At 42.3% G+C, this 14,676-nt stretch overlaps 1 protein-coding gene across 6 annotated transcripts in view; it reads right to left on the bottom strand.

The window, feature by feature from the left end:
• The window catches only part of RARB (retinoic acid receptor beta), a 360,509-nt gene that overhangs the window by 8,804 nt on the left and 337,029 nt on the right, over window positions 1-14,676 (bottom strand). For all 6 annotated transcript variants that reach the window (XM_077302859.1, XM_077302860.1, XM_077302861.1 and 3 more), the window contains 2 exons: window positions 12,098-12,258; window positions 5,930-6,106 (listed from right to left, as the gene is read on the bottom strand). In XM_077302859.1, the coding sequence (XP_077158974.1) occupies window positions 5,930-6,106; window positions 12,098-12,258 (338 nt within the window). The remainder of the gene's footprint in view (window positions 1-5,929; window positions 6,107-12,097; window positions 12,259-14,676) is intronic.

The following is a 14,676-nucleotide window of genomic DNA, read 5'->3' as shown; positions in this document are numbered from 1 at the left end:
TCACTGAGCTTCACAATGTAACTATGGTACTGATGATATTTTGACATCCTCCTCTACCTACTCTATTCTCAAGATTATAGGTTCACTTATTTTAGATCACAGACCATCAAAAACAACAGTTATGTATAACTTGGCCCACTACTAATAAACTATAACTGAGATAAAAGAAACAATCCCTTTTCTACAGCTTTTTTTGGGGGGGATATACTCAAGAAGAGGGTGCAGAGAAAAACAATGTACAGAAAAAGCGATAAGGATGCTTGTTCTTGCTGCCAAGACCAGCCTGCATTCAGGAAACATAAGCTGCCTCTTGTTACTACTTGGGAAGAATGTGGCCTCCTTAGGTTACACATAATATACCAGGGCTTACAGGGAAACATGGCCTATTCCTATGCAAGTTCCTTTCTCTAATTTTACCCTCGCTCCAATCAGTGACTGTAATCTGGTTTTATCTCGCAAGACAAACAGGATGCCTTCTTGCTGACTTATTTATGAACAGCAGGAGCAGAGCAAACAAACCCTAGAAACACCAAGCAATATTCATTCATGGTATCTCAGCTCAGCTACAATTTCAAAACTTCTCGCTATTCTGTTTTGCAACAGACAAACAAACACAACTTGAGTTGTGCTTCCTGCCCAAGCAGCTGGTTTCACTTTAAAAACAAATGAAAGGTTCAAACAAATGCAACCCCAACTGAGAGAATGTTTTAGGGTAACTCAAAAGACTTGAACTTCCCTACTTAGACAGTGGCTGACTAGCATCCAGGCTGCCTTCTTCTCTCTTTTTCTGGGTAAGAAGTAGAGAGGGGTCTTGGGAAGGAAGAACCAAGGAGGGAAGACCCAGCCACAGGCCAAAGAAGTTTTTCTCTTGTTGACTGACACCTCTTCCTTCTCCTTGTTTAAATGTTGTAAAAGATGACTTGGCAGAATATTAAATTTGATAACCGATTACAAATGTTTACTATTTAATCTGCCTGTCTTTTAAGCTACCGTTAAACCACCCCCACCCCCTTTCAGTTTGGTAACCATGGAATAAAAAAGCTTCAGTGAGTCTGTAGGGAACTGAAGGTAAACCTAGGCCTGTATTAATATTTCACAAATTTAACCAACATCAATAGCTTGAGAGAAGCATGCAGTCAAGCATTTGGTATCGGCAGCAACAAAACACCACCTATCCCTTGCTCTTTCAATGTATTTGCATCCCAATCCAGCAGCTTGTTCCGTGTGTAGAGACTTTGAAACCTAGACACTTATCTGAATGTACAACTCACTCTTGACTAGGACAATTGACCACAAGGAAACACTAAATAGAGATATGGCAGAACCAGAGATTGCAAGGACAAGTCGGCCCCCACATTTCTCAATGCTTCCAACAATAAATGTTCTTTTCTCAGAAAGAAGTATACAGCTTCTTAATAAAGAGGAGAACACAGCCTGAATCTCACCTTTCCCAGCTTTCTTCAGGGTTTGTGGGGATTTACAGTTGTAAGAAAATGTCTTAGCTTACTGACCATGGAGGAAACTGCTCCATGAGCCAGTTTGGTGTAGTGGTTAGTGCGGACTTCTAATCTGGCATGCCAGGTTTGATTCTGCGCTCCCCCACATGCAACCAGCTTGGGTGACCTTGGGCTCACCGCAGCACTGATAAAACTGTTCTGACCAAGCAGTGATATCAGGGCTCCCTCAGCCTCACCCACCCCACAGGGTGTCTGTTGTGGGGAGAGGAATGGGAAGGCGACTGTAAGCCGCTTTGAGCCTCCTTCGGGTAGGGAAAAGTGGCATATAAGAACCAACTCTTCTTCTTCTTCTTCTTCTTCTTCTTCTTCTTCTTCTTCTTCTTCTTCTTTCCCCACATCTTGCCAATATACTGAATTCTATTCAATCAGGTTTTTAGAAGAGTATTGTTTAGCTTCTCAAATTTCAAAAATGGACTTACCACTAAATTCTTCTTGCTTTTGTTAGTTTTGCCTTCTTTTCTTTCTGCAGAGGGACCTTTCTCTTCTAAGTGATTTTCTATAACCCAGAGCACCAAGCACTGCACTGCTAACAGTGGTGCATATATATATTTATAAACTGGAGGATGTTGTAAGCAGCCCTGAGTTCCCACTGAGGGGAGAGACAGGGGACAATCAATCATTTCAGATTCAAGCAGGGTAAAAATAAAGTCAATAGGTAATGTGCCTGCTTGTACGCCCAGAGTAGCACCACTAGATGGCATCTCCTGTTCCCTCCATTTTTACCACAAAATCACATTTTACAATCTTGCTCAATCAACTTTCTGAACTTCCAGGGGGTCTCAACAAATCCATAAATGCTTAAACTATAAGGTATTTTTGCAGTTACTTTACCATAGACATAGATGAGGCTAGCACAGAGGAGCAGAAATTACTTAAAATTGCCTTTTACAACAGAAGAACTTGAGAGATGGGCAAACTTAACAAAGGGAAATATTTCTCATTTTAGAAAGCCGTGTGTCAAACTTCTGGTGTGCTCAACTACACAACAAAAAATGTACAGCAGCAGGACAGTTTTCAAAAAAAATGTTCAGAATCGTTTTAAAGTCAGAGAGTCATTTGTTGGATTTACTGGGACCATCTTTAGGAATCACACTTGGGAATCACACTTGGCTTTCTGCTGGTTATCCTTAGCCTAGGCTTTCCACTACCCATAAGATAGGGTACTTGGCGGGGGACGGGGGCAGTGTATGTGTGTCTGAGCTCCATAACATACAGTTCTAAATCAGATTTGTAGTGTTATAACAAGAAATATGTTCAATGCTGAGACAACAGTTTAACCAAGAAAGACAATAAGTCAAAAGCAATCTCCTCTGCTTGACAAACAATGTTGCCAAGCATTTGCTCTAGTGCTTCAAAATGTCTAGGGGACTTCAAGTCTTTATTCTGGGTTTGTCTTTGGACAAAATGTCTGTTGTTCAATACTGAGGAGAAAAATGCTGCCCCCCCCTACTTATGTGCATAGGTGTATGTGCAAGTATGTACACACTTCCCCTCCCTCCCCCACATGAAAAAACCGAGAGAATATTAATTTTCTGATCTGTAGAAGGGGGTTGGGGTGGGGATGGCCATGCATGTACAAAATTTCAAAACACACTGCGAAGGGAAGTTTGTGGAAGGGAGGTAGCGGATGCTGTCATGGGGGTGCGTGGATAGAAGGATGTTCTCATGCCCCGAGGATGAATATACCCCACAACAGCACCCCCTCTCACACACACCAACACCAATATTCAACAGACAACCCTTTGCAGTTCTATCATCTCCTTAAGAAACTCCCTGGTGTTCACTATGCATGAAAAGCAATCTCTTATCATGCAGTTTGGTGTAGTGGATAGGAATGCGGACTTCTAATCTGGCGAGCCGGGTTCAACTCTGCGCTCCCCCACATGCAACCAGCTGGGTGACCTTGGGCTTGCCAAGGCACTGATAAAGCTGTTCTGACCACGCAGTGATATCAGGGCTCTCTCAGCCTCACCCACCTCACAGGGTGTCTGTTGTGGGGAGAGGAAAGGGAGGGAGATTGTAAGCCGCTTTGAGACTCCTTTGGGGAGAGAAAAGTGGCATATGAGAACTAACTCTTCTTCTTCAAGTAGGAAATGGGAAGGTGCCTTGGCACCACTGCCCATGTGTGTTGCCACTCTATTGAATAATAAAGTCTAAGTCAGTCCACAGATTCAAGCTTGTCTACCCAAGAATAAAGAGGATGGATCTTAAACATCCAGAATTACAAATGATTATGCCTGGCAGCTGACATTCCTAGGAAATGACAGGCTGAAAATAGAAGGGAGGAATCTTAAGAGCGAAGAGTTGGAGAGAAGTTAAGCTACATAAACTCTTGCTGAACCTTGTTTTTTTTTTATAACAAAAAACAAAAACCACCCTCTCCATTATATTAACCATTTATTGTCACCCTCTCAACTGCAATTTGGCTATGTTCTCATATCTCTGGAGCAGACTGTGCCCCAGACACATGTCATATTTTACGAATTACTGTATGCCTTTCTGGGGCAAGAAATATTTAACTTGGTCTTATCATAACTGTGCTAACCATGGCAGGCATGCAATTGGTAATGAATGGTTCTGCTTTGTGAAGGGACCACACACAATAATGAGAAGACAGCCGGGGATGAATGGAAACTTGTAAGAAAAAGAGACCATGGGAAAGGCAAGGGAACCGTCACATTCCCTCTGCCTCTCTGTTGTTGTCCACCATTATGGCCACATCTCTCAGTGTCATACAGGAGGGATCCTTCACAAACACTTCTGACAACACCAGTGAAAAGTCAGAAAAACTAATATTCTCCTCACTTGCTTTTTGCTTGAACTTATTGGGGGGGGGGGGGTTCCTGAGATTTCATGATGTACGACTTCTGGTAGAAATTTTCCTGAGTGGACTCTAGTCCAAGTCCAAGATAGATATGAAAGACCCCTCATGGGGATACAGCTACCACTGATGAGTAAGGTTAAAAAGGTTAAAAAATGCAGGTTATAGGAGGGCAAATTTAAGAGAGTTGCATCTCCCCAGTTTCCCTGTCTGGGAATGAAGGGATGTGGAATTTAAGTTTCCATGCAAGGCTTCTTATTCAAGGCTTCTTTTCCCATCTTTGCCAGGCTCAGCTACTAGTGCCCTATCTGTCCCCTGAACACTTGGCAACAGTGATCCATGTGACGGCCACCTCCAGAATAGATTTCTGTAACTCACTCTACGCTGGCCTCCCTTTGGGCTTGCTCCAGAAACTGCAGCAGGTATACAATGCAGCTGCTAGAGTCCTCACAGGTACATCATGGAGGGCTCATATCCAGCCTGTGATGAGGCAGCTGCATTGGTTGCCAGTTGTTCTCCGGATCAGGTTCAAGGTTTTGGTTCTGACCTTTAAGGCCATACGCGGTCTGAGCCCAGCATATCTGTGGGACGACCTGTCGCCCTATGCTATTGGTCATTCCCAGCCCTAGAGAGGCTTGCCTGGCCTCGACTAGGGACAGGGCCTTTTCGGTCCTGACCCCAACCTGGTGGAATGAGCTCCTGGAGGAGCTGCAGGCCTTGTGGGAGCTTTCGGTGTTCTGCAGGGCCTGCAAAATGGAGCACTTCTGCTGGGTCTATAGTTGAGGCCGGGTGGCGAGGAAGATCGTGCCCCCCTCCACTGGAGTGGTGGTAGCAAATATCATCGGCACCCTCTCTGCCCCTTCCCTGCTGGAATTAGTTGGGAATTTTGGGTCTGGGAAGGGTTTTTATGCCGCTGCTTCTTGTTGTAGGGGGTTGATGTATTTTATATTGGTTTAAATGTTGTTGGGGTTTTTATATAGGCTGTAACCCACCTTGAGCCTTCGGGGGGAGGCGGGTAAGACATATAATAATAATAATAATAATAATAATAATAATAATAATAATAATAATAATAATAATAATAATAATAATAATAATAATAATAATAATAATAGGTCCCAGGAATGTCAAGAGAGCAGGTCTGGGAAAGATATTTACCTAACAACCTGGACAGTCAGCATTAAACAGACAGGTGACTGGTCTGGCCAAATAGGACAGTTCATCTTTTAATATTATCAGTCTGCAACATACAGGTGTCTGAACTTAAGTGAAAATACACAAATATTTGTGGGACATTCTACCACTTATCACCAGAACAGATTCTGCTCTCAGTCATTCAACATTCTCACAATAACTGGGATGTACCAGCATGGGAAGCAAGCTCTTCGCTGCTCATCTTAAGTAATTTTAGTGATGTTTGTACAGGATTTCCACAAGAAGACACTCCAAAATTAGCAATTCTCACAATTCAATATGGATCTGGATTATGTTCACTGTGTCTCTGTTGTGAACATCAATCATAAACTTACAGAAGCATATCTGTAAACAAATCAAACTGAAATCAATTCTGCTAAAAGGAAAATGTACATACCAAGATGTCCAAGCAGGCGGCTTTAAGTAGTGTGATCTGATCTGCAATGGTCAAACTTGTAAAACCAGGCAACCGTTTTGCAAATTCCACTATTTTAATAATGCACTTTGTAGCTAGTTCACTGAATTTGTCCCAAAGCCCAAGGTCCAGTCGAACTCTATGATCCGCACTAGAGTTCTGGAAAGAACAGAATGAATCCATTATCAGCCAATTTCTGTGGCATGATATAGCTGAAACCACATAAAATAACAAGCAGAGAAGGATGCCATTCTAGAATCAGGTTCAATTAACAATTTGCAAAATTTCATTCACGTTTGCTGTTGGAACCCTTTGGTCCTTAACTGCATCTAATGTTTCAAAAATTCCTTTCACGCTTCTCTGTTGCTTATGATTACAGGCACCATCTGCACCTAGGATAATAATGAATGTAGCTATTTCGAAATCCCATTGTCATCTTTTGTTTCCTCCAGTTGTACAATGACTTCATTGAGAAGTATCGTTTTACAGTCACAACCCAGGAATTACAGTGAGTGGAACTGGAATCTCAGTTTCTCTGTCTGGGAAAAGGAGTCAAAGTTTGTCTTACGGAGCATCATTTCCACAATATGTCTTTCTTTTTCACATGCTAACTGTCTCAGCAAATTAGTTCTAGCTAGTTTCTCTTCTCCAGGGTTCAGCAAAGGTTTTATAGCTCTCTCAGAAGTCAACGCCAATGGGAAGATGAACCAGCAGTACGATGATGGAAAAGAACCATGCGTATTATCAGAGGACGATCTCATTGTCTCAGGGTACACTGTTCATTGCTTGCAAGGCAGTCATCTGTCACTAAAAGATATGTCATAACATCTATTTAAGAGCCTCTTGTGGCGCAGAGTGGTAAGGCAGCAGACGCAGACTAAAGTTCTACCCATAAGGCTGGGAGTCCAATCCCAGCAGCCAGCTCAAAGTTGACTCAGCCTTCCATCCTTCTGAGGTCGGTAAAATGAGTACCCAGCTTGCTGGGGGGTAAACGGTAATGACTGGGGAAGGCACTGGCAAACCACCCCGCATTGAGTCTGCCATGAAAATGCTAGAGGGCGTCACCCCAAGGGTCAGACATGACCCGGTGCTTGCACAGGGGATACCTTTACCTTTAAGTCCACAACTCGATTAGACGTAGCAAACATTCCAGCATTTTAACCTAATTTTATCCAACTTAAATTAAAATTAACCAGCATGGCTTCTGTAAAGGGAAGTTCTGTCATACCAACCACTGAATACTCTCTGAGATGGTTAACAAAACACATGGACAAGAATGATCTAGTCAATTTTATATACATGGAATTCAGAAAACTTTTTGATTAAGTCCCTCTCCAAGTAACCACAGCAGTCATGGGATAAGAGGATGAGTCCACTTATAGATGAGCCATACAGAAGGGTGATATAAAAATCTAATAAAATAAAATATAATAAAAAATAAATAGAAACTGATTGAGAAATGACAAGAAGCAGGGAATAGGAATAAACAGAAAGTTCTGACAAGAGACATGGAGATCAGTGTTATGTAATTTGTGCATAATGATCTGGAATTGACTGTGAATAGTGACATTTTATTTATTTAGATTTTTATACAGCCCTTCCATATGGGTCTGGGCGGCTTACATATAACATCATGCGGTAATTACATAGAACATTGCAACAAATATAACAAATATAACAATCATAACATAACATGTCCACCAGAACATGGCCAACTTTGCAGAAGCATCAAATTATTCAGGATAGTGAGAACCAAAACAGGTTGTGGAAAGTTCCAAAAGGGTATTTTCAAATTTAATGGTCAACAATAACATGGCAGATAAGGTTCAATATGAGTATAAAATGATTCACATGGGAGCAACCCCCCCCCCCCTATTTTAAATAGATGCTGAGAGGGACCTGAACTGCAGTGACTGAACTGCAGTGACTGATCAGAAAAGATATATAGATGTGGTGGTGGATAGCTCAAAGTAAATGTTGACCTACAGTAAAGAACAAAAGATTCTGTGCTAGGAATTATTAGAGAATGGCCTGAAAACAAATCAGCTAATATTGCAATGCCTATGTATAGATCTATAGTGTAGCCACACAATAATAATGATAATAATAATGATGATGATAATAAATATAATCATAGAAATTTATTTTTAGCACGCCCTTCCAGTTGTGCTCAGGATGGGCCAACATTCGTGAAACAGCATATTCAGTAGATAAAAACTTTATTAATCTAAAACATTACATCTAAATGCCCACAACTAATATTCCAGGCAGGGGGGTTTAGCATCAGGAGTTGATCTTCCATCTCCCAGCAGTGACGCCAGCCTTAATCAGTGGTGGTTATTGTAGACCCTGACCATAAGCCTGGTGGAATAGCTCAGTTTTACAAGCCCTGTGGAGCTGATAAAGAACATTAATGTACAGTTTTGGCCACAAATACCAAAAATGATATTACTGCATGGAAAAGAATGCAGCAAAAAGCAACCAAAATGACCAAGGGGTTAGAACACCTTTCTGATGAGGAAAGAAATGCCTTAAGGGTGGGGCATGAATGATGGAGATTTATAAAATTGAGTCTGGGGTAAAAACTTTCTCTTCTATTCTACTAAAGTCTGTGGGCATCCAATGACGTTGATAGGAAATAGATTCAAGTTAGAAGTACAACTTCACTCCTACTGTAATTAACTGGGGGATTCACGGCTACAGGATGTAGATGCTTGCTTAGTTGGCTTTAAATGGAAATTAGCCAAATTCATGCAGGATAAGTTAATCAATGGCTATTTGCCACAATGACAGGATTTTGTGGCAGTAAGCCCCTAAACACCAGTTCTGAGGGGTGTCAACTGAGGGAAGCTTTGATAACTATGTCCTGTTTCTAGTCCATCCAGGGGCATCTATTTGGCTGCTGTGAGAAAGAGGATGCTGGATTAGACAGATTATTGGTCTCAGATCATGTTAAAGGCCTTCTTTGCTTCTAAACATTACAACTGCTGGTGGTGTTACTTTGAACAGGTGGCCAATCTCTAAACTCCCACTGGAGATTTGAAGGATGCAGGTAAAATCAACTTGAAAGTGGTGACTTCTGGAGGGAAGGAGGAACAGCTAGCCCTTCTCTGTCTTTCACAAGAAGTTGAAACCCTAGTGGCTAGAAACTGCAAAAGAAGAAGATAGTCCTTTAAAATGCTCACAGAACTGCACCAAACAAATTATTTTGTGCTTGGAAGAAGGTTAATTTGAACATCTTTTGGGCAGGAATTGGCCAGGAGTGTGTCTTGGCCATGCTGGAGGCTACCAACCAGGACAAAACTCATTAGGGGAAATTAGGCACAGAAATGGAAGGTTCTGACAGACACCACAGACAAGTTCTGGGTGTTGTTGCAAAGAAGATCTGAGGATGTCACTGAGGTGGAGAGGACTTCTTCAGAAAACAGGCCTCCATGGAGATACACATTGTCAGCCAGGCTGGTCAGGAGAGGGTTGCCCACATTTATTTAGAAGGCCTGGACATGAGTAATTTCCTGACACGCAAAAGCTGTTTTGGGTCCTCTAGGTGTTCTGTATAAGTTTTGCTCAGGAAGAATAACAAGAGCAGGCAAAACAAGACATTCCTGGAATCATTTCCTTCACAAGGAAATGTGCTTCTTTACGCAGGTCTTGCTGAAATGAATTCTGATGCTGAAGTTTTTCTTGCGGACTGTTCCAGGACAACAATGGGTGTAACAATCCCTGCTTTGGAAACCAAAACAGTTCCTTTAGTCATCAAGTATATTTCCTTAAAGCTTATTTCATGTTATCTTCAACAGCTTTGGTAAAAGACTGCGTAAAGGGGCAAGGAGTAAGATTAAGATGTTCAGCCATTCCAGTCATAATTAAATTGAATTGGCTGTTTACAGGGGGGGGGATGGCAGAGCACAGAACTGCACAGAGAAGAGCCTTGAGCAGGAAATCCTAGTACAACGGGGTATCCATCTGGAAAGAGGACACTGCACAAAACCAGTGAGTGTGAACAACATCTTGATTGGGATCTTATGAGCTTTCCTCTATCATGCTCCCACCCCACACACACCCTGCACCAGGGAAGGCTGACATGGCTGCTTTTAAATGGATGCCCTGAAGCCTGAACAAAAATGTAAATCTAATAGACTGTTAGGCAAAGCAGGAGGTAGGTAGTAAAATACAATGTGAACTTGTTCTTTTATTGCCCTGCTTGCAACATCCACTGGGACTTGCACTGGCAACTCTTATGCATTGCCGTTATGAATACTGCAAACAGAAAAGGCATTTTAACAGGTTTTATTTGGCAATCCCAGCCCTCAACAGTATTGATGAAACCAAGCACATTTTTGCTACTTTCTCAATAAAAAAACAAAACAAAAACAAAATGGAGCGTCAGCATCCATGCGCAGGCCGAAAGATAAAATATGGGATTAATATGTAAAAGTTGGCAAGAAGCGGAAACTCCCGGACTGGCCCTCTGTGGTTCCTGAGGAGTTTCAAACAGGAGGACTTCCCCCGAATGTTTTACTACAATGCGTTTACCAAGTGCCTTTTCCAAAAGCCTTTGTGAGTGCCGTTTAAGGACCACATTTCCCATAATACTGCAATGGAGCACATATGGTGGAATAATACTGTAAGGCACCCTAGTGGCATTTTAATCAGCAGAAAAATCCAATCATGCTGCAAAATCCAATTACATGGCCATTTTTTAATTTTATTTATTCTTTGTATTTCTCATCTAAATTGATCCCCTTTGGATTGGTTCGAGGCACTCTGATGCTTCTCTGACTCAGCATGGAGAATACAATGGACCAACACAGTAGCAGACTCCATCATGCCTTTATACTCTACCAGCTGCACAAGGCTCCTAAGCAGCCAATGCCATTTGATTGGGGCAGGGGTAGTCAAACTGCGGCCTTCCAGATGTCCATGGACTACAATTCCCAGAAGCCCCTGCCAGCGAATGCTGGCAGGGGCTCCTGGGAATTGTAGTCCATGGACATCTGGAGGGCTGCAGTTTGACTACCCCTGGATTAGGGCAAACCACGCCAAATGCAGCCCATGAATGATCCCTGTCTAACCTGTATTTGCTGCTCTAGGACTGGGGAAACAGAGGTTTTCAAACATTTCACTTTCCACAATGACCATTAACTGTGCAGACTTAGATTGGAAAGTAACAGTGACTCTTTTTAAAAAACAAAACAAGAGATGCTTCTCCATTCATATGACAGGAGGAAGCAATATTTGAACCAGGGTCTTTCCTGGGCATAGTCCTGTCGTTTAACCATTAGACTGTACTGGTTAGGATAAAATACAACTTGTGAAAAATGGGCTCAAAAAGCCTAATCGTTGGCCACGATCTCACCGAAATCTCTGTGTACTCAGACCACAGAAATCAATGCCTTGGACACAAAACGTTATGGAGATCTCCACAAGGACTCTGCCTTTTGGGCAAAGGATAAAAAATGATAAAGTACACACAAGCAGTCAAGATCATCTTGAACAATGTTAAACAACATGCCTGCTGAACTGTGGTGGAATGAGGGTGATTTTTGCCTTTCCCTGTGCAGGTATTTGACCCTCCCATATAAGCTGGTTCCCTGGGAGTCCCCAGGAACAGAAATGGGCATTATGAATTGCAGTGCGAGGGGGGAGGTGGTTCACCTTGTGGATTTTGCTGGCCCTTCTGCAAATGAATGCCTAAGAAATTCTAAATGGGAAAATGGTCCAAAACATGTGGATACCCATATTTACAAAAATACATTGAACTGTTACGTGAACAAGCTACTTGAATTGTACTTGGAGGGCCCGAAAATAACAGTTCAGATTACGGAGAGCGTATCTTTTTTTGGGGGGGGGGATTAAAATTCTCCCATAATATATAATAGGATGATATTACCTGACATATCAAGAGGATGCTATCAAATCTTTGGTTAAGTTTCGCTGTCTGAATCCAGCACAGAGGTAGCGGAATCACTTTTGCTCTCACCTATCCCTCACACAGCCTGGATCATAAAGGCAAATATTTTAGGAAACATTTTGCTATCAACACATAGGGTTATAACGCAGACTCGTATGTTCCTTCCAGTAGGATAAACGGCTGTAACTGAAACGCATCATCATCTTTACGTATTTCCAACACTGAGTAGCTCTTACCGTAGTATATTTACCCAGCTGGCAGAGTGAAGGAAAAGTTTCCTGGTGAGCTTTCCGGATTTTCTCTGTGAGATCGTCCAACTCGGCCGTCATTTCATAGTTCTCCATAAGCTCCTGCTTCAAAGGCTCCTTCTTCTTTTTGTTCCTGTCATTTCTGACAGCTGGAGGCGAGAATGGAGGCACTTCAGACACGGCTACTTAGACTATTCTATGCTACCTTTAGTAGTTCTTTGTTATGTCTATAAACATTAAAAAATCAGACATACTGCAAACATGGAAGGGGGGGGAACCCCCCAGAAATTTAGTGCAATGTTGGTTAACAGCATGTGATCAGCTGAACCAGGGTACAAATCTGCAACCTGCAGCAGAAAGGCTTTTCTTTGGGGAAAGTCTGAAGGTACCTTTATTATGAAGTTTGACCTCAGAATCATCCTTCTAAATATGTATTAACACAATTGGATTGAAGAAGCACTATTGAGGAAAAAATAAAGGGCATTCCTCAAAATGCCAGGCCATAATCACTCCTTGTTTCCTCAAGGCCGTGTCTTTCACAGTGCAAAGCTCTCTCACGGATCACCCTACGACATCACACCCCTTATTACAATTCCTCTTCAGCAAAACCCCCAGGATGCGTGCCACTTGCTATAAACTGCCTAAAGTATGTGAGCTATAAACAGCCTCCTCTTAGAAGTTGTATTTGAGTATGTATGCAATTTCCACTCCTATATAAGAATATGCCCCCTTGGTGACCAATCATCACTGTATTACCACCAAGAATTCAGACTTCGTGGTACCTTGGAGACAAACTTGACTGACTGCACCAACAGCTCTTGCGGGCAAAAAGCCTGATTCTATGGAAGGGCTGAAATTGGGGCCGTGATAGGAACTGGGGCTAAAGCACACTGGGAGAGAAAGCAATTTAACCAAGTAAGAATTGGAAGGACTAACAATGCAATACACCTTTTGAGGAACAGAGTGATAACCATACCATTAGCACAACATATAACTCGTTCTTTCCCCAACAACGGCAGAACTTTATACCCTTGAAAGGATTTGCATAAATTAATACCTTCCCATCGAAGAACCCCAGAAAACCACTTCCTACTTTCTCTCCTTCTGTGTCCCCATAACCACAGTGGATGAATGGATTCTGGCTTGCTGTCGCTAGTCATACAACATGATCAGTGATTAGTTTGAGCAACAGAATTAAGGTCTCCTGTATCAAGACATGAGACTACATCAATGAGCATATATGTAAAGAATCTGTGGAGACGCTGGCAATGGGAGTTGGGGGAGGTTCTGTACAGACACTCAACAGCAGGAGTGGGCAAACTGCAGCCCTCCAGATATCCATGGACTACAATTCCCACGAGCCCACGCCTGCTCAACAGCAACAAACAACAAGAGTGTTAAGATAATTGGTCTCTCAACCTCTGCAATAAAACAGATGCACGATACTTGGGGCAAGTGGGGCTCTCTCCCATTCCCCAATGCATTATGGGGAAGCTGTGTACTGTCTTAATGACCCATCATCATCATCATCATCATCATCATCATTTATTAGACTTATATCCTGCTGCTTTCAAGAGACTTGCAGAGGCTTGCAACATAAAACCCCCATAAAACCCCCACCATATTCAACCAGTGGTAGCAGACTGTTTTCCAGTTAAAAATACTGCAGTCCAGGATAGTTTCTTCCAATAATTACAATGTCTTTTATAATAGGACAAGCTCTGCCCGTAGACACTTAGGGATTGGCAATGAGAGAGTAGGTTCCTATCCACCACTGACTTATGGCTGCTCATGGGGCACCTTTGATATTGCTGGGAACCGTCCCATCTGGGTATCTGATCTGTTGTCATCAGTGGTCAAAAGGCAGTCTAAGCCCTGTGGAGTACGCTGAAATAAGGACTTGAACCACTGTCACATGTGTCCTTTTGTACTGCATGGGCAAGTCACAGTACTGCCAGCTCTGAGCATTTTGTTGTCCATTCTCCATCATGCATGTGATCTTCACACATCTGTCCTGCAGAATATGTGATTTTCCTTTATAGGAATACACTGATATTGTGTGGGATATTGAGGAATTTGTCTGTGAGGAACTACGATGCCTCTGGTTCTATGTGCATGCCACCTAACCATCACTAAATGAAGGATACAGAAGGAAGAAGTGCAGTCAGTAGTCTTTGCGCAGTATGCATGGAGAGTATATACTCGGGATGATGGCAGAGGTGCCAGGCACAGGTCAATGTAGGTACATGAGTTTTTGTTTTTACAGCTATTGTGCTGAACATTGGGACACAAATGACATTATGTCAACGTTACACCCGCAGAGTTGGGACCCCGGGACTGCCCTGCTTGACAGTTCTGTCAAGTCTTAACCCATTTTCAAGAAGCAGCAAGAATCCTGTAATCTAGCACTACTTGCATATATTTGTAAAAACTGATTTACACATTTGCTAAACATAAGGACTCAACAGTTACCGAGCTCAATAGCTTTGAACAGCTTGTTTAGGGCAGTCTTGTTAACTGCTGCCAAGAACTCCCAGAGATGAACTGATTTATATGGGAAACGTTTT

Source organism: Paroedura picta, chromosome 11, assembly GCF_049243985.1.
Source record: "Paroedura picta isolate Pp20150507F chromosome 11, Ppicta_v3.0, whole genome shotgun sequence".
Classification (NCBI taxonomy): domain Eukaryota; kingdom Metazoa; phylum Chordata; class Lepidosauria; order Squamata; family Gekkonidae; genus Paroedura; species Paroedura picta.
The sequence above is the reverse complement of the archived record's forward strand: the minus strand, read 5'-3'. Positions and strand labels throughout refer to the sequence as shown.